This window comes from Tubulanus polymorphus, chromosome 6 (assembly GCF_964204645.1).
Source record: "Tubulanus polymorphus chromosome 6, tnTubPoly1.2, whole genome shotgun sequence".
Classification (NCBI taxonomy): Eukaryota; Metazoa; Nemertea; class Palaeonemertea; order Tubulaniformes; family Tubulanidae; genus Tubulanus; species Tubulanus polymorphus.
The window spans coordinates 13,667,236-13,691,872 of NC_134030.1; the positions used below are offsets into that span (position 1 = coordinate 13,667,236).

General features: G+C 37.9%; 2 protein-coding genes across 3 annotated transcripts in view; one reads left to right on the forward strand and one right to left on the reverse strand.

The window, feature by feature from the left end:
- The window catches only part of LOC141907200 (uncharacterized), a 59,673-nt gene extending 57,894 nt beyond the window's left edge, over nucleotides 1-1,779 (reverse strand). The window contains exon 1 of one of the 2 annotated variants that reach the window (XM_074796779.1): nucleotides 1,204-1,311. The gene's annotated coding sequence lies outside the window, so the exon portion shown is untranslated. Of the gene's footprint in view, nucleotides 1-1,203; nucleotides 1,312-1,616 lie in introns of those variants that run through there. The other variant, XM_074796777.1, reaches the window with a different exon arrangement.
- Nucleotides 1,780-1,822: 43 nt separating this feature from the next.
- LOC141907036 (coiled-coil domain-containing protein 12-like) lies at nucleotides 1,823-19,394 on the forward strand. The gene is made up of 4 exons (XM_074796582.1): nucleotides 1,823-1,969; nucleotides 8,956-9,094; nucleotides 9,447-9,558; nucleotides 19,060-19,394. The coding sequence occupies exons 1-4, from the start codon at nucleotides 1,824-1,826 to the stop codon at nucleotides 19,131-19,133; spliced, it is 471 nt and encodes a 156-aa protein (XP_074652683.1). The 5' UTR covers nucleotide 1,823; the 3' UTR covers nucleotides 19,134-19,394.
- Nucleotides 19,395-24,637: the final 5,243 nt, after the last annotated feature.

Consider the following 24,637-nt stretch of genomic DNA (forward strand, 5'->3'; position numbering starts at 1 on the left):
CGACTTATTCCAAGATGAGGCGTTCCGTTGATTTCGGCTACAAGTTTTCGTTCAGAGATAACTGCTGAGCCATTTCGGCGACCTATCATTGATACTGTTTCCTAATAGCCTGTTTAGTAGTGGCTGATGTTGTGCCTTATCAAATGCTTTGTCCAAATCCACCGTTGAACAGGATTCTAAGACTGTGCAGAAAACCCGTTATCGCTGCTTTGCAGCTATATTTGATCTTGAAATACAATTTTAAATCTTAAATTAAAATAAAACCCGGAAATAAAACAGTGGACGATACCGTGGGTTCACATGAACACCTGCTGATCTCTGCGGCTAAGCCAATCATAGAGGAGTCTTTGCTTTCTGATCGGCTTTTAAAAACATATATCTTTGCGTTCAGATTTTCGCGAAAAAGCTCACATTAAATTTAATGAGACCCTTTTTCAAAATTTAGCTTCATAGGAGTTGGAGGATGGATAATGCTTTAATGAATGATTTGTATGAATATTTGCTCAGTTGCACAGTCAAAGAGCCTTTGCTCTGGAAACCAAGTCATTTAAATTATAAAATATAACAATTATGAAACCTAAACAATGTTAACCATTCAGCGTCATTTTTCTAACGACAGCCGTAAATCGATGTGCAAAACGTCACAGGTCTATGTGTACACATACAAGCTATTTGGCAAAATATTATTGACAAAGATATAGAAAGTCTTTCTGTGATTATATAATGAGCTCTATTTGAACGTCGAAATGTTATATTGCATTGAATATCATTTGAAGACATATTGCAATAGTAAGTAGGATGTATGATTACCGTTTATCAGAAGCGGCAGACATAAATCGAAATGATAAGTAAATTGGATTATTCGGTCAAAATGGCGGATGTATACACGATTTGGAAGTCTGATATAAATTAAAAGAAAGACCCTGACATGGGGATGCTGGTGGAATGACAAAGCTATCTACGATCTGTGTAGGGCCGGCATGAATTTCATCGGCGGCTACAAGCGGTCAATATAACTATGAATCTATCAGCACTTCGACGATTTTTAAAATCAATTTTCATCAACTCTAATTTTTTCACAAGGACTATAGCATTTTCAATGACGCAGAGCCAAATATTATTGAACGTTGTCTGTAGAACGACGGCTAGGTAGGCCTACCGGTACTAGACAGGCTTAAGCCCATCCGATTATAAAAAGCTTACCACCAACGATTAGGTAACTAGCCTTACTACAATAAAGCCTGTTACCAAAGAGTCAAAAGACCGGTAAAAGTGCAGATCCGCACCTCTCGTGATTGACGCAATCTTCTGAATGACAGAATCCAGCTAAAATCTTTCTAGTGAAGATATCTTATAATCATACTTATAATCAACCAAAGGCAATGTACTGAATTGCTGAATTTTGGATCTGAAACATTGATATTTAGGCCTAATGTAATTGATTGAACTGTTTACGCAGAGAGGTGCGGATCTGCACTTTTACCCAAAGACCTCATATCCGGCTTATGTCCTATCACTTACGCTACCGATCAGTAAATAAAATAAAAGTTGACAATGTCAATATTGTAAATTAATTCAGTTGAATTTCACACATAGCAGCAGAAGAAATGAATCACCTCGATAATACACTATTTATTTGAAACTTCAGTCAAACCGAGATCGCGTCTCCATTTTGTCTTCCGCGATTTTATTCGGATCGTTTTCTCTCGATCTCGGATCTGAATTGGGGGACTCAGCTTTTCAAGGAACAAAAAGTTACGTAAATCAATCGACCGGGACACCACCTGGCGGTGGGGACAATTAACGTACCGGTACAACACAAGATGGCGTCGAAAAGTGACATCGGCAATTTACAAACCGAAGCACAAAAACGCAAAGAAAGACTTAAGAATCTACGTGAAAAACGAGAACTTGAAGACGAACCGGCTTCTAAACGATTGAATGTGCAGAACGAAGATAAATTACCGAAGTAAGTTCAGTTACATTCTGGTTTGAATTTAGGCTAGTTCTCGAGTCGACAGTCAGGAACACTTTCCAAAAACGGCTTATTCTGCCAATTTCGGCGTTTTCCGCCAATAACGGCAGAATCAGCCGTTTATGGATCACTCAGTTTTGAAACTTTTACAGTCGTTTATGGCTTAATCAGCCAGTTTCAGCTCACTAAGTTTCGAGTTTTGCTTCAAAGTTTTTTGCGCACTTCCGGTCAAATTAGCGCATGTTGCCGATTACGTCATAATCTCGAGCAGACGATAAGCTTTCATATGACGCTAGGATGGAAATTTTTGAGCTAGGTAAAGTGGTCAAATTCACGTTTTTCTAAATGATTACGTCATATGCAGCCCAAAAACTCCGGGAAAACTCTCAAAACTACTACAGCATGAAACAAGTTTATTAATCATGATTTTTGTTAAAAATAAATTTGGGAACTAGTTTTAAAAACTATTATAAAGTTTTCAATTAAACGTTGCCATGGGTACACATAAAAACATTCGCCATTTCTGGCGTATTCCGCCGTTTTTGGCGTAGTTAGTTTTATAATCATAAACTATTAAGCCATTATTGGCAGTCCACTTGTTATATATGAGGATTCCCCCACCCGCTTAGACGTTTTCCCTAGTGTCTACAGGGTACTTTTTTTCGGAATAAAATAATTAATTTGCTGAGGTGAACGGATGTGTAAATATTATATGTTAAAAATAAAAATAAAATAATTATTATAATTATCATTCTCATAAGACAAATCAATCATGGATGTATAAACTAGTGTATCAAAAATCTAGTTTTAAGTTTTGCCCATGGTCTTATCTTGCCTAATAAAGCATAGAATAGTTGAGTGAATAAAGAATATTGGACTGCATATGATGTTGGTTGATTGAAGGTAATTAACATCCTCGATGCCTCCCAGCTATTTGGACTTGTGATGGGTAGTGATTGAATGAATTGGTGGCCGATGACGTTACAACACTCAAAATCAATACAGCTGTATCTAGATTCATTTCAAAATAAAACAAACATTTTCGAAACAATTTGGGATACATGTATGTATATATTTATTACATAGAATACAGGTATAAAGAAAGAACAGAATTCAAATACATTTGCCATCGGAAACCCGTACATTTATATTTAATTCTTTCTTGAAGCCTGGAATGGATCAATGAGATTAATTTTTCGGCGCAAATATACAAATGTATGCCAGCAGAAAAGCGATGATGTCATAATAGGGACTCCCATCGAACTAAGCACTATAAATAGCACCTGTAAAACTATCTAAGCTAAAACGCCGTTTCTGGCGATGTAGTTTTAAAAACTGTAACAGCTGAAAACGGCGGAAATGGCGTTTTTTAAGAACAAGCCAAAAATGGCAGAAAACGCCGATTTCGGCTAAATTGGCAGAAGCAGTTTAAAACTGAGTAATCCATAAATGGCTGATTCCGCCGTTATTGGCGGAAAACGCCGAAATTGGCAGAATAAGCCGTTTTTGGAAAGTGTTCCTGACTGGTCGATTCATTCGAAAGGTCGGGGATTCATTCAGCAATTCAAGAAGGTAACTAGCTGAATACCCGTCCTGGACGACGCATAAATGCAGAATCCTGTTATTTTTTGGTAACGAAAATCATTCATTAATTGGCCGGGAAATTCATCTAAATGCTTCACATGTGTAGAGTTCTTGGAACCAACCCCACACCTCCCCCTACCCCGTCGCGTCAAAACCTATCATTCAAATAACTAACAGTAAATTCTGCCCCAGCCGTTTTTAGGCCCCTCCTTGTTCGATCTTTGTACTTTCTATATTGACCACACCACCCGTACGTTCATTTAAAAAGCCCCTCCATTCAACCAACGAAGTGCAATTCAATTCAATCTTTATTAAATCCATAAAGTATACACTTTATAGGATAAGACAAGTTAATAAAGAAACAACAATACAATACAGTACAAGGCAAGGAAATTTACATTACAATACAAATCAAAAAACATTAAATAGACATGAAAGCACAAACAAAAGTAGCCCATTATTACTAGGCCTACATGGAAGATACAATACGTAGGCCCGTCCTTGCTTGCCAGGGATACTATTCCATCTATTTATGATGCAAAGAAAAGCATCGTGGCGCACAATCATTGTGAAAAAAAAACAGTGTTGATTCAATTTACGGTGAGAAATAGCATGTAGTACATGTAATAATATTAGATAGGGCCTACTAGCAAAGTACCCGTCCTGGCCGACGGGTAGAATATAATAAATCGCTAAGGTGCGGATAAAAATAATATAACATTTATTTATCGATATGAAATCTACACTATAAGTCAGGCATTAGAAACAAATATCAAAGAGAAAGTATTACAATATTTCGCTGTAAACTATGTTTTTGGTTTGTTTTTGAGGGGTGAGTACTGTAACACGACCATGGGTACCTACTCTGGAAGGGAAACATAGAGCATGCCATGTGTGAATGGTGAATTCCGGAAGTCCAGTCCAATGTATCTGAGTCTCTGTAGAAAACCAAGCAACAGCCGATGCTCACATCGCAGTAATCTCTACTATTAATGTCTGCATATATTAGATGATTTATTAGAGTACCATAGTTTATGCAGCCAATATTGAAAGAATTGAGTTTGACACTAAGGTCATTTAAATATATACAAAAAAGCAGAGGTGACAAAATTCCACCCTGTCTCACTCCATTGGACACATTGAAGCCTGATAAAGCTCCGTTCCATCTTACATGATATTGTTGAGTTCTATACCAAAATAAAAGTATCCTTATCAACCTACTATTAATTTTTAGATCTACAAGTCTTTTGAACATAGTCCAGTGATTTATCCGGTCAAATGCTTTTGAAGCATCTAGGAAGCAGGCAAATACTGGACCTCCAGCATCAATGTACTGCTGGACTGTCTCCTGAAGAACGAATATACAATGTTGAGTTGAATGACGCATTTTAAAACTGAACTGATTGTCGGTGGTTATTAACAGATCCTCACAAATAGATAAAACTATTTTCTCAAACACTTTAGATATGACTGTCACTAAAGTAATGGGCCTGTAATTACTAACACTGGACATATCCCCAGTCTTGTTTCTTGGTATTGGATTAATTATAACTTTTGAGAGACGTTGGGGAAAAAACGAGTGCTGTAGCATAAATGTAAAACACATTGACAGTAATATAACGATAATCGGTGACGCATTTACTAAACTTTCAGCTTGTAAATTATCAATACTGGGAGCTTTTCCAGTTTTAATTGACTTTATTGCACGATCCACGTCGTGGGGCGAAATCACGAGGTGGTCATCTAAACTAGAAGAGAGAAATTCCTCTACATCTGATCTATTTCTATCATTAGTTACGGAGTTAAACAATTTCTGATAATGATCTCTCCATAATTCGGTTATTTCTTTATCACCAGTAGCGTGATCGATAGACGTTGATAGAGGGGCGCACTTATTATTGAAACATTTAACTTATTTCAGAATTGACACGGGTCCTTGGCGTATACGCTATTTGCTAAGGAATCGGATTTAAAAGTTTCCTCCTGTTTCCTACATTTTCGCAACGCCAGCTTGAAACGCGATCTCAGTAAGCATATTAGTTCTGAAGGGATTGTGATCGCTGACAGATTGTCGTCTGTTTTAAGTTTATATCGCGAGATTTCAGTATCAGATAGTTTGTCCCATCGAACACAACGTTTCGTTGACCTATCTGTTTTCGTCGATGGAATTTGTTTGACTGTTTTTGACAGCGAAAGCTCGAAACACAGGGGTCTATGATCGGAGATAATATATTGATATTTAACTTCGTACTTTGTAATTTTTCGATAGATCTGATAACTAGTCAGAATGTGATCCAGCCATGATGTTGTTCCATGCGCATCATTAATAAACGTAAAGGTATCTGGTGAGAGATTTTCTAGGTCGGCAGAAATAAGACTGTGATCCTCGGAAAAGCGTCGGAGAATATTTCCAAAGTTGGCAGACGGTGACGCGTTAAAGTCTCCCATTACCAAGAAATGAGCGCATGTTGATTCGTCGATTATACTTTTAATTTTACACAGATAATCTATAAATAGCGGCACGTTTTCGACAGTATCGGTCGGCAGGTAGACACAAAGAATGAGGATGTCTCCATCTGCGTCGCTAAGTTTGATTCCAATGATTTTCGGATCACCATACGATATTCGATGTATTTAGAGTTAGACATTTGCGCCATAGAAAGGCTGTGCCACCGTATGGACGGCCAACCAAAATATCGCGAGAAGTATCGACTGCAGATTCCCCAAAATGGGTGAAATCGGGGCGGACCTTGTCCATGAAATTAAGATCTTGGGGTAAAAGCCAGTGTTCTTGAAGGAGAACGATATCACTTTCGTTACAAAGTTTGTTTACATCTAAGATGTTATTTTTCAGAGAGTGACAGTTGAACGTCGCTATTCTAATTGTGTTCATACCAGTCGTAGTCGTATCGTTCATATCGCTGTCCATACTGGTGATCATACCTGTGTTCATCATCTGGCATTTCATAGCCTTGCCACCACGCATCTCTGTTTTCTGTTGTTGTACATCTCTGTCTTGTCTCGGTTTTCTGAATCTTTTTATGAATGTGTATTGTGGCCACATTTCAAGGTTCGTGACCTGTTAGTAATTCCCGCCAGGTATTTTAACCCTGAAGGAGGAGTAGGTATCATATTTGGTCTTAAGTTTTGTGCACCAAGAATTAATGCCCCACTGTTCCCGTATGTGGTTCGAGACATCATCGGCCGTAGTTCCAGGTCGCAAGCGGGTGATAAACAGCTCGACTGGGGGCTTTGCGCGCGGCACTCCCTGTATCTTAAAGTTCTTCTCAGTTTTCTTCGGATAATTAGATTTTCGACGCTGGCGATTAACTTCAGTCCAAGGGGTTGCATCATCGTCAGTGTGAGGAACAGTCTGCCCATGTTTAACGGCATCGCTATAAATAAGACCGGCAGCAAAGTCTTGCAGGTTCGATTGATTCGGGAGGGAATCTTACAGTCGTGCTTTCTAACGTTTTCGCAACAGTCGCACTTTCATGCGTTTTCGTATCTGGAAGACTAACAGTCGCAATGCATTGGACCGTAGTCTCTGGTGTGAGTTCTGGCATATCATGATCTGGAATAAAAACAGTTTTGTTGTCGTTCTCTACAGCACTGGTATCAGCATTCATACTGGTCAGTTGGAGTTGGAGCGATGTTATAGTCTTTTGAAGGTCTTTCATTTGTTGTGATAGCGAAGGGACGACCATCTAGTTTAAGTCGCTCACTGAGGAAACTCGGTAGAATATTTTTATCAGTCGATACAATCAGTAGAAACATAACTTCTAGATTATTAAGGGACTTATTCGGGCCCTGGTGTTTCTTAATTCACGTTTCCGCTGGGTCAGTTTCAAAAACTTTTAATAGAATCAATTTTGCTAGTTCAATCTCAGTTTCCGAGAAAGAATCAACGCACATTTTGACCAATACGTCCTGTTTGAATGTGTCAAGGTTATTGTGGAGATAGCATAACAGATCATTTACTATAATGTTCCCGGTCCTAATATTGTTGCATAGGTGACATAAGTGCATGTCATTGTTCCGCAGTTCAGCAGATTCTTCTTGCCCGTTTGAACAGGGGCAATTAAGAACTGCATTGTCGTTGCAGTTAACAGTCGTCGTGTTCATTCATGCGTAACCGATCGTTGACCGTATATCGTGTATGTATTACGAACGATTATACACGTCTTGCAGTAATTGTAGAAATTAGCAAAGTCAACGAAACACAGTTAATAACACAGTATTTACGAAACAATATCAAAAAGAGTATATAAGAAGCACAGTAACCTTTTTCGCGATTGAGAGTTCGCAGGTCTTCAACAAAATTAAATCCTTCTGGTCAGAATTTAACATTTTCCAGTTCAACCTCCAAATATGACACTTAGTGAAGTTCCCGAATCTCTGTTTTCACATGACAGTCAAAGTTTTAATCCAATTGTCCACTGCGGTTGTTTCAGAGCCTCAAAGTCTTGTTTTGACATCAAATTTAAGTACTTATAAGACCGAAGTTCAAAAGCGACCAACACTTGCCGCCATTTTTCTATCCTTATCGTTATGAACTGTTGAAGTGACATACCTATCGACCCATCTGACGGAGAGTTGGCTCCTCTTTTTATATACAGTGCCTAGGATACCAGGGGTCAAAATCCTTTCGTGTCAAGTCCCTATGACTTGCTTATGGTCTGTTTGTCCGTAATAGATGGAATCAAGTTATTTTGGCCAGTCTTGGCATATGCTTATGGGATTGTCTTAATATTTTTGAAGTAGGCAGGATCTAACGGTAAACAAGTGCAGAACCTGATCCACACCTCTCGTGATTGACGACCCAATCTACTTAACTAAAAATCACTGTTCTAGCGTCAGAATATCTCAGGGAATCTAAATCAGTGATATATTTTAGGATATCTCCAAAAGAAGTAGACTTTTCGCCAGAATTTTTATCTCAAAATCGTGTCGATTTTTCAATAGGATGCCATATTGGAATGGTCTATCTAAAGTTAAGATTTGTCAAAAGTATTTGCTGAAACGATGTGAGAGTAATCGGCACATAAAATGAATCAAACTTTTTTCAACTGACACTGGGGTTTTTGAAAAGCCGCCATTTTGGTTAAGACCCGGTTATACAATCTAAAATTTCCACTATAGAATTGCAAAAACACAGCCAATATTAAGTTTTATGTCTTAGCTTCCCACAGGCCTGGTAATTGTTAACCTCTGAATGCAAATGGAAGCTATCAAATGAATGTACTAACACCTAGATACTAGAAAGATAAACCACTCCAGTACTTGTACTTTTTAAACTGGAATCAAATCATAAATCAACCTTGAAAGATTTAAGTGACTTCAGTGGGCCGAAAACTCACAATATTATGAAGTTATAAATGGACCAATTTTTTCAGGCCAGTATTTCGAAGTTATAAACCTCAGGATCAGAGCTTGAAAGCGAATGAACTGCCGAAAGTGAAACCATTGGAAATCAAAGATTCAGTGAAAGAAAGATTAGAAGATTCAAAACCTACTCCAGTTGTCGAAGAAGTGGTGAGTTAGGCTAAATAAATAATCCCCGACCTTAAATCATTTCAATCCTACAATCTGATTGAGGTACCATTGGTCAATATAAAATATCATGTTGTATCATTTTCTTCTTGCAAGCGTGGAATCATTTTTAGCCCCGTCTTGGCACTTAATTCCCAGCGCAACGCAAAATTACTTTCATCACAAATTGCCTTGCAACGCAAATTTGCGTGACATTAGTGAATATGGTCCTTTGGCCCCTAGTTTTGCAATAAGAAAACTTGAGTGGATTTATTCGAGTATCAATTCATGATACATTTTAAAAACCAGTAACACAAACAGATTTGAAACCATAGATATTTTCATTTTGTTCCAGGATTTGGCAAATCTAGCACCACGAAAACCGGACTGGGATTTGAAACGTGACATAGCAAAAAAGTTGGCCAAATTAGAAAAAAGAACGCAACGAGCAATCGCTGAATTAATAAGTAAGTTTATTTGTAATGCCCCCCAGTTCAACTATAGTAAAGAAGTTCACTCCCATCATCAAATGTCAAATCTGACATGAACACACATGTGCAACTACTGCTCAACCTTTGTCTTTGGCCAAACAGAAAAGATACCTTGTTTCTCATTTCCGGCCGGGTCCAGTAGATTCATGGTAAAAATTGTGAAGATAAAATGCAGTGGCCAGTCCTTGAGTTAATACCTTAGATAATAACCGGCCAGGTGGGTAAGTGTAAATAATTTGTCGATTTTTTCCAATTTTATTTAATTCCATTTTATTTGATTTTCTTCAAAATTGGATGGTAAAGTGTGAGGGCAGGACTCGTACTGCTACGGGGTTGAATTTCAGAATTTGTCATCCGCAGCAAGTTACTTTCAGACATGGTGTGGGTGGCAGAAGTGATCCCCAGCAAGTCTAGCTTTCACCACAGCAAGTGCCCATCTTAAAACAATAACCGATAATAAATGATAATAAAATAGCGTGACCAGGCATCACGCTGGGCCGTATTTATGTCAGATAACCGGACATGTTCCCAATCCAAAGCTAATTGAATTTTCCCCAAAAAAATTCCCAATGAACTCTTGTTTAAATTTTTCTATTTGTTATGATGTTGTAAGCATCGTTAAAATGCAAACATATTCTCTACAATAACGTAATTGAAGTTTAATATAGTTCTACTGTAGACCTAAACTGCCCCGAGGCGGTCTCTTCACCGTAAAAACCAGCGTAAATTAATTGGCTAGCTGTTCCGCCCCAATTATATCACTCGAATTTATTGAGTATGGGAGCTTCAGTCTCAGTCGCAAGAAATATTGATGACAAAGTCGAAGTTTAATAACGTATTCCACAAAATAAACGAGACATTTTGATGGATAGAGTTTATTTTGTTCGAAAAAAAAACCTTCATTTAAACACCGAAATTATATCAGCGTACCACGGCAGGTAGCGTGCATCCACTATTTTCAGCAGTGATAACATCACACGCAGAATACGCCCGAGATCTGTGTTTTGAGCAATGCTGAGATCTAATCCTAAGTAGAGCCTAATTAAAGCTGGCATTAAGTGTTATCAATTGAACCCGTAATTTTAATGCCCTCATGTCAGCAATCGTTGGAGCCCAGCTATCTTGTATTTAGTTAGCGACACTGATGATTTTGATATTTCTAATACTTAGTGCACGCGTTGTCAGCAATAATGCGTTAACCATTGACCATTTATGTATCAATTACGTGAAGTAATAGATAACGCTTCCCACGGAGCAGATTAGTGTTTTTGCCGCATGCATAAAGACATGCATCAACAGACCCACATTTTGAATTGCAAATTTGAAATCAAAGTTTTAAGAAATTTGGGGAATTATGAGATTCGGCGATTGGGTGAGGTGACGCAGGTCATCGACTCAGTAGTGGTTTAATTGTTTTATTGATATTTGTCAATAATTAATTGCCTCCATGGTTAAGGAAAGAGCTTGTCTGATGTCTGCTTCATCGTGACTCTTGGAGCATATCGTGTGGCCAGCCATTGAGCCCACGTCAGGCGGCTGTCACTCTATATCCTCTTGAGTCTGGGTTGAATAGACAATCTCATTTAAAATAACTTGTTTATGTTATTCTGTATGAATCACGTATGTGTTTTGTATGTTGTATTTTCTTATTCTAATATTTGTAACTTTATTGAATTTGGGAATTTTATATGAAATAAGGATCAGTAAGGAATTGGATTGAATTGTTACTTAATACAAATGCCAACAGCTATGCTATTATAAATTGCTAATCTCATGAAACCTGCATACCCCTGATATCGAACATATTTTCTAAAACATTAGAATATTGAAATTATATGTTTACACATTTTTATATTGACCGCTTGTAGCCGCCGATGAAATTCACGCCGGCCCTACACAGATCGTAGATAGCTTCGTCATTCCACCAGCATCCCCATGTCAGGGTCCTACTTTTATATCAGACTTCCAAATCGTGTATACATCCGCCATTTTGATCGAATAATCCGAGTTACTTATCATTTCGATTCATGCCTGCCGCTTCTGATATAATCAAACATCCATTACTATTACAATACATCTTCTAATGATATTCAATGCAATATAACATTTCAACGTTCAAATAGAGCTCATTATATAATCACATGAAGACATTCTACATCTTTGTCAATAATATTTTGCCAAACAGCTTGTATGTGTACACATAGATCTGTGAGGTTTTGCACATCGATTTATGGTTGTCGTTTGTAAAATGACACAGTATGGTTATCATTGTTTAGGTTTCATAATGGTAACGTTTTATAAGGCGTCAAAAAACTTATATAGCAACTTGTGATTTTGTTTGTCCCGAGTAGTTTATGCTTAAGTTTTAGTTGTTTGATGTCATTGTCTCATGGGATCAAAATTTTCAAGTCCAAAATTCCCATGATTAATCTTGCGTAACTGTCGTTCTTCCGCTGGTGAATATTGTTTTCCTGTTCCACTTGGTCAATCGTAAGACTAGCTATAGGCGCTCAGGCTACAGCTAACAGTTGGCCTTAAGGTTCAGTCTGTGAACAGCTTTAAAACACTCATGTTAAATCATAGGTGAAGCTTGTACCCCATGAACTGCATGGTCATTGGCCTATGTCATGGGTTCTTGGCGATTGTGCCGAGAGCAGACTGTATACAGTGATCATGGGAAGTATACTTACTGACGTTTTACCTCGATAGTATAGATTAAACATGCACCGCATCAACACAGTTATTTCCATTCACTTTTCAAGTTCTAAGTCAATACTGAAACCCATCATGGAAAGTTTCTTTCTGGTTTAAATATCTTGGCCGGAGTGATATGATTGATATTAAACTACGTCACTGGTGTCGTTAGTAAGGAGATCCTAAGTAGCCTAAATTACCGTGCTATCTTCACTGAAATCACACCATTTCGGGACAGGTAATTAAGTATGAAAGAAAGGGATTCCCCCCTCAAGCTCCCCCCACTCGCGGCCCAGCTTCGCGGCTCGCTTGTCAACGACTTTGAATCAGCGATTTTTTTCCTATTTTCTATTCCAAAAACTCATCAACAAAAAAAGAGAGAGGGATGAGAGGACATGTAGGTTTATTTCCAAGCAAGATGACATCCTTAGCAAACCTCTCTTCCCAAGACTAACATAATCAGAGAGTAAAAGGAACTTGTGTTCAGCATAAAATTATTAAAAGTACTCGAGAAATACCCGTGGAAACTACGGGTGATTTCATTTGGCCCAGAACATCTAAATGTTCAACTAATTGGCAATGGAATTTAGTCGGGCCATTCCAAAACTATGTGTCCCTGCCCATGGAACTTACTGGGCCAGAGACTGTTTAATAAAACTGCTCTGTGAAATTGTTTTGATGAAAGTCAATAACTAAAATCCTTGCTTACTGATTGGCTGATATTTTGTCTGCTTCGGTTAAGCCCCCTATAAATATTTTCACACCCGTTTATACGCATTGAATTAGTTTATATAATGACTGACTACCACTCAAAATGCCTCAAAAAACTACCTCAACAAATAAGATGCACTGTTGATATCATCTCACACCAAGTGGCGGTTGCTCACCAAATTTTGGTTTGATTGCTTCATGTGCCTGCTCATAATGGGTGTATGAATTCGCTGACGAATTTAATCATTGTCGCAATCAGGCGAAAAAATATGCTGGTGTGCCCATAGCTTAAGTAAAATAGCGTTGATGTGGTGATGATATTCATATAAAAGAAAAGTCTTGGAGGGTGGTAATACAAATTTGAATCCATTTCTTGGTACACATTGATGCTGTAGGAATTTTGTTGCCAATTAGTAGGGTTTTCTGTTTCTTCACAGAAAACCCTATTGATATTCCCGTGATTATTATTATTACATGTATTTGATACTACACATTTTTTGTTAACCCTTTTAAGTTCTAGTTTTTTACTCTGTTACTACCTTAGAAATTCAATTATTTTCGGCTGTTGTTGTGCTTTTGTAGACAATATTATGACCTTTCATATGATACCATGTTTGAGTATTTTAGTTATATGTTACCACATAGCAGTGGTCAGTATTTGTCAAGATTCATCAGAGTCAGGGCCAGGACTTGGCCTTGAGAAGGGTTTGATTTTCATCGTCGATATCATAAATATCATCTGAACTGTTTTATAAAGTCACTGGATTCACTGTCTATTAGCTCAAAATCATCGTCTCCAAACTCATCATAAGCAAAGATTTATAATTAGACTTGATCTGTATTCATGATTATACCTCATTTATTTCGAAGAAATGACAAATTTTGATTCAAAATTGCTCAAAAACAATAAATTGCAACCATCAAAAAATTTTTACGGCGAATAATCGACAGAAACGCCATCTACCAACTAATGATGTGCTATGATGAAAACTTGTAGGTGAAACGACGATGATTTACACATTTACAGCACACGCCGGGGCTCGACCTATGGTCGAGCATGAACGTGAAGCCAATGTTTTTCTGTCTCCACCTAGGGTCGAGCATGAACTTAAAAGGGTTAAATGTGCAAAGGCTTTCTTACCTTAACGCTGTTTCCGATACAATCCGTTTTATTTCATTTAGCTCAATAACATATGATTCAATCAACAGATACTGCATGGGAATGTTGATGAATCAACGTTACAAAAGCACTCTCGGGCTGTAAACATCAAAAATTGAGCCCCATTCAATGAGGCGACATATTTTTTATAGTCGTCATCCCAAAATCATCTGCGGGCTGCTCGTCACTTCGATTATCAATTCAAGTATAAATAAGCAAATTTATTGCCGCAAGACTTCACATTCAGCCGCGGCCATCAAACAGTAATTTTAATAATTACCCATTTTCTTCATCGGTACATTTTACCGATCCACATGATATTTACTACTCTAAGTATCATAAGCACTGTCGAGCTGTAAAGATCAATGAATCAACGTGTGTCTTTCAGGGATGAAAATCTTCCGACCAGATGGATTTCCGACCTTTTCTAACATTTTCTTTATTCCTGAGAACAGTGTAAATCACCTCCATCGCTTTAATCACCTAAATCGCGGGCGTCACATCGTAGCGCTCCGACGGTTTTCGGCAGTTGTTAGCACAACTGTGGAGTCAGAGAAACCAATATGGCTTCTCATTCAAAAAGCGGCTCTAATTCAGGCCCAAACTATTAACATTTTGACCAAAAGGAAGTAAGTTTTTTGGCTGAAAGTTACTGATTTTTGTTCCCCAAAAAGATTCGTTTTTTTTTTTGAAAATATTTTCCGACTTTTTCAAAATGGGCCGTTTTCATCCCTGGTCTTTACATCGTCGTTCCGCGGATCCGCTGCGAGTTTTCCTCGCCATGAGAATCAAATCAAGTACAAATGAATTTATTACTCCCAGTGATTTTCCCGCGGGCTTCAAACAGATAGTATTAAGATATTCGATTTTCCTTTACCAAATTTATCGGATATTTACTACAATAAATCATTTTAAGTACCGGCGAGTTGAAGTCCTAAATTAAACAGGCCGAACAGATTCAGCTGAGAAAAGCTGTACTGTTGACAAGGTATCAAAATAAATGAATGTATTACTACGTATACAGTGATTTGGCCCGGGCTTCAACCATGCATCAGTATCCTATTACTTATACATTACATACCAATATTTTCCAAATCTACGGGATATTTACTAAATACCTGTATATGACATATGATTATCCGTAAGCTGCACTCACGCTTGATATTCGTATTTAGTGTTCTGATAACTCGAGTGATAGGAGATCATTTCTAATCCGCTTGAAGTTTTTGTTGAGTTTTTGGCGACCTTGAGGCCTACTGAGCTTTTCTGTTTCAAACAAATACAATATAATTGTTGTATTTATTTATGGACACATGGATTGAACTTCAAACACAATTTGCAATAAAAAATCCAGCAAGATTGCTAAGACTCGTAGTACAAAAGATTTGTTTCTTCTTTGAGACCTAACCCTGTTAAATTAAGGTGTAGGAATACGATCTTCAGCAGGGTTAAAGTGCAATAGGCCTAAGCCTCCTCTGGCCGGTTGCTAGGCCAACGCGAATACGTGGGCCTACATCTGCTCAAGAATGAAGATTATTTTTGAAAAGCTGTAAGTATCCGTCTATTCAGGCAGCTTTATAAAGAGTTTTCATCATTGATGAAACTGGTATTTTTAGTCCAATTGGGAGTTTCGTCTCAGCGGGCTATTGCGTTCACTTTTCGTCAGTCCGTAGACGGAATCCAGTTATTTTGGGAAGATTTGATGACACTTCAATGTAATGTCTTGATATTTGGGCTACACATGTATCTACCCTAGACACATCTTCAGGACAAAAACTGGCCTTGTCGGAATCAAAATGGCCGACTGGCAGCCATTATATTTTTCGACATTATAATGATACCTAAGCATATTTTGTTACCACAAAGAATTAGAAAGTTGTAGCTTATAACGTGTTCTATGTGGTGAGTTTGAAGGTCATTGGTTTTTGTATATGGCCACCAGAGGGTGTTGAATAATACAAAATCTTAGTATTTCTATATAATATTTGTACCGATGCATATTTTGTTACCACAATCAATTGCAAAGTTGTAGCTCATGACATCGTCTATGATTGTGGTTAGTTTTAATGACATTAGTCATTCTATATGGTCCCCAGGGGGCGTTAAATAGTAGAATTACTTAGTATTTCCTTATTATATTGGTACCTAGGCATATTTTGTTACCATGATCAATTGCAAAGTTATAGCTCATGACATCGTCTATGATTGTGGTGAGTTTCAAGGTCATTGGGTTTTGAATATGGTCACCAGGAGGCGTTGAATAGTAGTATAACTTAGTATTTCCATATTAAATTGGTAACAAGGCATATTTTGTTATCGCAATCGATAACAAAATTGGAGCTGCTGACATGTTCTATGATTGTGCTGAGTTTCAAGGTTGTTGGTTTTTGTATATGGTCACCAGGGGGCGTTTAATATTGAAATTGTTAGATTGTTGAGCATTTGAAACCACTTCCCAAGTGGGCATGGTGTCCCTGGAACCCTAGTATTAATTCCTGATGACTAGTTACTACGGAGCCCCGGATGATAAAATTTTAGTTTGAACATCTTTTCGTTTGAACAAATTTTTTGTCAGACCAAAAAGTTTTTCGTTCGAAACAAAAATATTTATTCGATTGAACAAAAGAAAAATGTTTTGAAAAATTCGAAAACGTTTTCTTGTTCGAACAAAAAGTATATTGTACGATCGAACTTTTTGGTTTACCTTTGTCAGCGATATGAAGTTGGCATTGAGCCAATTTCACGTAAAATCGCGGTACGTTTTTTTATGTGAGCATTTGTTTCATTGGTTCTCGGGTTAAACGACGTATAATCGATGCGCTTGAAGACATGATGAACATCCATCGATGTACATGGTCAACTTTGTTAAAATTCTACGATAAACTGTTTTTGGCGGGAAAATTCTTAGCTCTCACGTATATAATTGCAATGACCTCGATTGGGGGGGGGCATTGTCTCTATGAGCGAATGTGATTGGCTGTTTTTGGGATATACGGGGAATTCCGGCACTACTAAAATAATTATGGGAAAGCCATAGAATGGCGAATGTTTCATTGGACTAGGTGCCGTATACGTGCAAATTTCAAATGCTCATTGCTGATGAGAATGTAATTATTATCCGCCATAGGTATTGTTTCATTTTAATACCCGGTGATTGATTTGATTGACACTGAAGTGCAAGCGAACATTCACTTACACAAGGCCTCCACGTGCGCGCAGAGTGCTATAGACTGTTGCACACAAACACACGCGTGTACAGTGTACACTACTATAGTGATACTGTAAACGCTGCTTGCTGACGCGTCTGATATTTCATCAACAGAAGATGAGCGCTATGTTTTCTGTTTGATATAATTTACAATAAATTGTAATTTCTTATGACCTGAAAATATTGAGCAGCAAACTACAAGTATAGGTCGAGGTCTGAATATCGTAGTAGTAAATTTCAGGATTTAAAACAATCTAATACGCCGATTTCTTACTGCGACGGTTTAGATTCCGCGGCCATACATAGGAAGAGGTTTCCAAGACTAAATTCCCTGCCGTGCCTACCTGTACCCTACGAAATGTATATTTTTGGTCTTATTTGACTACAAAATAATTCTTTGAGTAAGATGAAATACAAGATAGAACTTTGAAGTCACGAATTAAAAAGATTTTTCAAGCAATGCCCTTACCCCAAACAACCTCTAGCTTTCAAGGTAAACCACACATTGCCCATGGGCAATTTATTTTGTCGATACAAAAAGTTTTTCGTTCGAACAATAACAGCGTTTATTTGAACAAATTTTTTTGTTGGAATGAAATGTTTTTTCGTTAGAACAAAAAGTATATTGTTTGATCAAAGAGAATTGTTATGATTCGAACAAATTTTCTTGTTGGAACATTAAGTTCTTCGTTCGAACAAGCATATTGGTTCGATTGAAGTATTTTTCATTCCAAAGAAGAAGAGATAGTCTTTCCGTTATAATGAGTAATCTCCATTCGAACAAAATAACCTCACTTGAATTCGTTGTATCCAATACTCATATTATGACTTTTTCTTCATTCGAACAAAACTTTTTGAAAAAATTGTTCGAACTAAATTGTTTTCGTACATCAATATTTTTTTGTTGGAACAAAATTTTGTTTGTTCAATAAGGTAGCTTTTTGTTCAAACAAATTTTTTTGTTAGAACGAATAGTTTTCCATTCGAACAAAAAGTATATTGTTTGATTGAAGAGAATTGTCATTGGAACAAAATTTTCTTGTCGGAACATTAAGGTTTTCGTCCGAATAAGTATATTGTTCGATCGAAGCATTTAACATACCAAAGAAAAATTTTCATGGAACTAAAAAGACATTTAAATAAAATGAGTATTTTTTTCGAGAAGAAATTATCTTAACGAGTGAGTTATCATATGAACCTGGGCTTTCTTTGTATCCAATATCCATATTATGCCTTTTCAGGTTGCAGCTCATCTGCGGCCACCTGTTTTCAATTGGAGAAAACTGCTGAACCATTTCAGCAACCCATCATTGACTGTTTCTTAATAACTTTTTTAGTAATCGCTGTACCTAATCAAGTGCTTTTTCGAAATCCATAAAAACTAATTAAAGCCTAACAGTCGATTTTCCCGAGTCAGATAACCATCTGGTCCAGTCATCTTTGGTTTCAAGTAGCGCCTTATTGACTGATTGTAGACCTTCCTTTTATAAACTAAACTGTGTTGACCGTTGAACAGGATTCTAAATTCCCATCAATTTCAATAGCATGGTGCGGCTGGGTCAGCATACACGCGATTGTGTCCGGTTGACACAGTACCCGGACAAGATCAAGAATATGAACAAGGCTGTGCAGAAAACCCGTTATCGCTGCTTTGCAGCTATATTTGTATCTTTTCATTTGATTTTCAACCATTGTATATTTTCAGAGGAACGCATGCAGTCCGGAAAAACAGATTTGGCTACTGCAGTTAGTGCTATGGCACAATCGACGAATGATTGATCTATTGGACTCAAAATACGGAATGCTATCTCCATCTGGTGGACAATAATGACTTATTTCTTCAATCAAGTAGTGCAGATTCATCATTCTGGTCGAAAGATCAGTTGACTCGAGTTCAATGCAAAGTAATTGTTTTACTCCCTCATTGGACAAAAACTAAGCTTAATGGAAAAACTACTAGAGGGCTAAGCATTTAAAAGTCAGCATCCATAGGCTTAAAATCAAAAACATGTCCTTGGATACATGCTAAATAAATGGATACATGGTATCTGAATAATTCAATTACCAATATTGTGTTTCTCTTTGAAGGTCTATGAAGTGTTTGATTTTTATTGAGGCCTTTATGCAGTCAATTTGGTTAATCAGTATAAGTGGGGCCCAACCTTCATAGTACAGCAGGGCTCGAAGTGGGCCTTGAATTCAGCACTTTGATCGTGAAAATTGATTTTGGGGCCTTGAATTTTGAAAATTTTGCAAATCTGTAGATTTGTGAATTTTGGTAGCAGTGTAACTAGTCTAAAGCTCAGTTTAGGTCGACTTACGACCCAATCATCTCGTAAGGATCTGCATTGTTTTCGACCTGAGTGCGCTTAAGACTGCGACAAATTGATCGGAGACCCGTTGTAAGCCGAAAGGCAAGGATAGAATGAGTTTTATTTCTTTTCTACGACCCGATCAAACCCTCGTAGCCAAACAGCGACACAGCAAGACTACTGCGATGGAGTCGTAGTGGACCGAGCTTAGCTTTATGCACAGTATTAAATCGTATTGATTTCTTTTCTATCCTGAGAGACCTTTGTTGAACTGAAGGTGTCTATTTGAGTCGTTGTGGGAAAACTCACTACCCATTTCTTGAACGCCTTAAGTGAAGTTAAAACCATTTCATGATTACACAAAACATCAAACAGTTCCAACCAGCCACGACACATATCACCAATCAAGATAAATTATTTTATTCAATTTTACCAGAGTTGTTTAGGAGAAGTAAACACCATTACACATGTTGATTATGCCGACGACAACCATGTTGTATCATCAATCAGTTGACTGACAGTTTATTGGAAGGATGAAAATCCGTTTTACGAACTGCGTAAAATAGATTCATGGTTAATATCCAGAGCACTCACGGGCCGTAGTACTCAGGGAAGCGGATCCAGTACATAATCCCACGTTCCAAAATCCCACATGCCTTATTGCTGCTGCTGATTTCTGTTCAACTTTCAATGCAAGAAAATTGGTTATAAAGTGATATATACATGTAGAAACAGAGACAACTTGAATCCACAAGAATTGCTTAACCAAATTTTTTGTAGTCAAGAAATACATGTATTGAATTTCATGTATGACCATCAAAAGTTTTTAAAGTGAAAATGGATTTACAAAAAAGGAAAGTCACATATTTACAACTGTAGCACGGATTATTCTTTTACAAAGGTAAAAAATAGATATGATATAATGGTCTTACAAAGTTATTTCCTGGAAATCCTCATTTTGAATTAACGCAGTTCAGGTAACTTTCAGATTCAAGAGCGAATCATGTTGTTTGATCCGCGATGAAGGAGATAAAACGACGACACACTGCAGATTCCGATGTATCTTGTCATGTCTACTTAGTGACACTTTCTTTGCCAATAATGTGATGCTTGTGCACAGTTCATTTGGTATAAGTCGTGTGTTAATAGCTCTCGTTATACCACCTCTCACCCTCCACCGGAACGCCAACGAAATCATCAGTCCTATTCAAACTCTTAGAAAAATTAGAAATTTTCGCCGACGACGGTCCCGTCTGTTATGTTAATTTATTGTTTAATATTGTTTTACGTGAGTCGGCAGTATCACGCCGTGTCATTTGCAAGGGATAAGGATTCGTATAGAAAATTCACTGCCAGGAATTTTTCAAATTGCTTGTCACAAGGTTGTTTAGCGTTTAAATGATCGACATGCAGGATGGGTATCGTTTCACATTGCTTTACCGCGTCTGAGATCGCACCCATGGTAATTCTAGACGTATTGGCGCCACTACGCGCCGTTGCAAAACCGCGCACGATTTACGCGTAGCAGCAGAAACAAAAATGGCCACCTTTTGAATTTTCAATGTGAGAAATTGTATATGAATTTCAATCATTTCAGCTGTTAGGGATTCAAGGCACAATATAACTAGATGATGTGATATGGCGATGTTAATAAATGATAAAGCCGCAGTGAAGCTAGACACAAACTGTCCCTGAGTGTACAGCGGCCAAAAACATATAAAATGAGTAGTTACATAACTATTTGCAGTGAATTGCAGACGAAACAATACATGAAGCCTTATTGGCCGTTTTCAAGAACATTATAGCAATCACAATGCAAAGATAATAATGATATACAACAAGTTAAAATTATGGCAATTTCTGAAATTTACTAATTTGTAGTCGACAAGGAACGTTTGGAACGTTTGGAACAATAATGAGGGGTGGTAGGTAGTCAATTCAAGTCATGATTTACGGCATGTTACTTCCATGTTGTTGCAAATCTCGCGAGAATGGCGCAATATTGAAACTGGCAATAAATGCGAAATATCATACATATTTTTTGTACATATTCCTAATTTATCCGCTATAAAGTGCCGATAAACAATTGCATGTTTACGATCAATATGTTTGTACATGAGAGAGTTTCCGCCATCTTGTTTGCAGTGCGCATGCTCCCCATTCTGTTTGTAAACACAATCCACATGTGTGAACTACAGAAGTAGTTGCGACAGTAGTAGTTTGTCCTGATGAGGCACTTGGCAACGGGGAGGAGAGCGTTGGGATTTTAGTCAAAACGCAGGCCGATCTTACGCTGGAACTGATCGGCGGTTGTTGCCTGTTCGTCCAGTTCATTCCAGTCGAGGACGGATTTGACGAAGAACGAGTTTCGGTATTGAGCCGTGCTTGACCTCGGGACAACGTAGGGTTTGCTGTTGTCCGTGTAAAAGTCTTAGTAGATTTTAGCTCGTATGGCCCTTTTTCCTGATTAAGTAGCCTGCAGAAATTGATCGGGGGGCATAGCCCGGACCAACCCGTTTGTCACTTTGTACAAAAAGCTCAGTCGGACTTCAAAGCGCATGTCCCATTTGGTTGCCCATACTTCCAGGTTTTTCAGATCTTCCTGTAGATTGGTCATGTATGTTCTCTATTGTGCGTTACAATAGGCAGTCGTCTGCGAATAAACGGACCTGTGATAAGACGCTCTATGGTTGGTCGTTTATGTGACAAGAGGAACAACAGTGGACCGAGGACCGTTCCTTGAGGGACACCTGATTCGACTGGTACCTCATTCGATTCGCTTCCGTCTAAGACGACTCTCATTGTCGTAAAACGTGATTTTCGGTAATGGCGGTGGCGGCCATATTGAAAACGGCCAAATTACGGGTCAAAATTGAATAAAAATGGTTTTATCCAATAGTTTGACCATGGGAGTACGTAAAAACACCAACTTTTCTGGTGTAGGTGACTTGGTTGCAAAATGACGGTTGAAAATGTGTTTTTTAGTTACGGCAGCGATGACGATTTTGAAAAACCACCATATTTCAAATTTAAGGTATGATCTTGATTGTGTCTTAAAATTACCTTACTCCTACCACCATACGCTAAACCGAGGCAAGGTAACCTTTGTGTCATGACTTGAAGTCAGAAGACACTTAGCCCACCCACTAATTCAGTTTTTATGCGTTTTATGTTTTTTCCATGCTGTTGCCTAGCAACTGACATCAATGATAATTAAGTTGGTGTAACAGGATGTTAAACATTTGATAATTTAAGATATATGGACTAATTAAGCAAATATTATACTTATATATCAGCATATTGCATTTTATGATTTCTATAAAACAAGTAAAACATAAACTAAAACGCAATATGGTGATTAACCATAGCAACTTCAGCGCCCCCTATAGGTGAAAAAATCAGGACCCCAGAGTGGCAACAGGCATTTTCATGAACTATGGAATCTAATCTATCGATTGATGTACCGGTATGTTGCCAACCATTAACAAAGAATGCCGTAATATTTTTTTCTAGAGGTCTTTTACCCCATTGGCAGCCCGCCTACAGGGCTTCCACTGGTTTATTTTGGTCAACCATTTCTTGTAGGCGGTCCGGTAGGCACGCCAGTTCTGTACTTAAGCCTGGCGCACACGAGGCAATTTTCCGTCGCCGGTTGCTGCGACCGATTTTTGAGCAACCGTTGAGCAATCGATCGCTAGGTGTCGCCTGTATGCGACCACTGGCGACGGAGAGGCGATTATCTTTCGCGCCAAACATTTTTATCATGTGACTTGTCAAGATGGCCACGCTACTAACTCGGGTGATGCCGTATTTGGAAGTATCACATGATAATTATTCGTTTAGTCATTGGCTAGGTTGATGAGGTGCTCGTTGCTTGGCGTCTCCAGCTACCGCACACGGGCAACTCCCGAGCGATCGGCGAGCAATTTCTCGGCGACAAGCAATTTTCCGTCGCATTTTTTATTCGTGTATCTATTGTTTCAACCTGTTTATCAGGATACCGGGGACCTCCAGTGGTTAAGATGGATCTTAAAACATATGAAAAATTTTGAAATATTGATTTTTTGCCATGTATGCCATTCATATATTTCAACTCATAAATTTTCGGAGGATTTAATATCTTAAAGAAATAGTCGTGAAGCCTTCAAATGATCGCACATGCGATCGGCCGCCCCGCGGTTCTTGAAATGGAAAATTAGTATCTCGTACGATTATGAGTGATCGGAAATAAAAGATGAAATCTAAATCATTCGATTCTTTCAAAGAAATGCATAGGGAATGGGGTTTGTAAATAAACTTATTATCTTTTACCACCTCATTTCACATGTTGCCTCTCCCTGGACGTATTAACTACACTAACTGTGATCGTTGTGATCTGGCCACAAATCCACACAGATCACACTATGCTACCCATTCAATACCCAACTACCCACAGCTTTGATATGACCATCCTATTATCTAAAAGTGTGTTTCTCCCTGGGTAGCCTGGTTAAAACGCATTACGTTCAGGTATTCTCCGGACAAATACATGTATCTCTTACTGATATCGTCATACTTGTGTGTCTTTTCTCGACTCGGGGCATTCCACGATTATACATGGGTCGTTTTGCGATAATTTGCGAAAACCCTAATTTCCATGCAATTTGTGTAAATAAAAACTTCAAATCAAAATGTTTGTATGAGTTTTTTTTTAGAATTTTACATATGATTGTATTATCTACAGAAAATGCATTGTTCGATTTTATGAGCGCATGAAAGTTACCGATCGCCATAAACCGATGTCTCCGACACTAAAAATCCGTTTTTATACCTTTATTTGACACATATGTCGGACATGGATTTGTTTGTTTGTTTTTTTTTTCATTGGCAATAATTGTTAGATTTTAATCATATTTTGAATTCAAAATCACCCGACAAAAATAGATATGATACAGGGCCAATAAATCATGATATGATGTATTGGTTCTTTTT

Coding starts and splice junctions, on each gene's coding strand:
- LOC141907036 (XM_074796582.1), top strand. CDS start 1,824: ATGGCGTCGAAAAGTGACATCGGCAATTTACAAACCGAAGCACAAAAA. Junction 1,970..8,955: donor AACGAAGATAAATTACCGAA/GTAAGTTCAGTT, acceptor CAATTTTTTCAG/GCCAGTATTTCGAAGTTATA. Junction 9,559..19,059: donor AGCAATCGCTGAATTAATAA/GTAAGTTTATTT, acceptor GTATATTTTCAG/AGGAACGCATGCAGTCCGGA.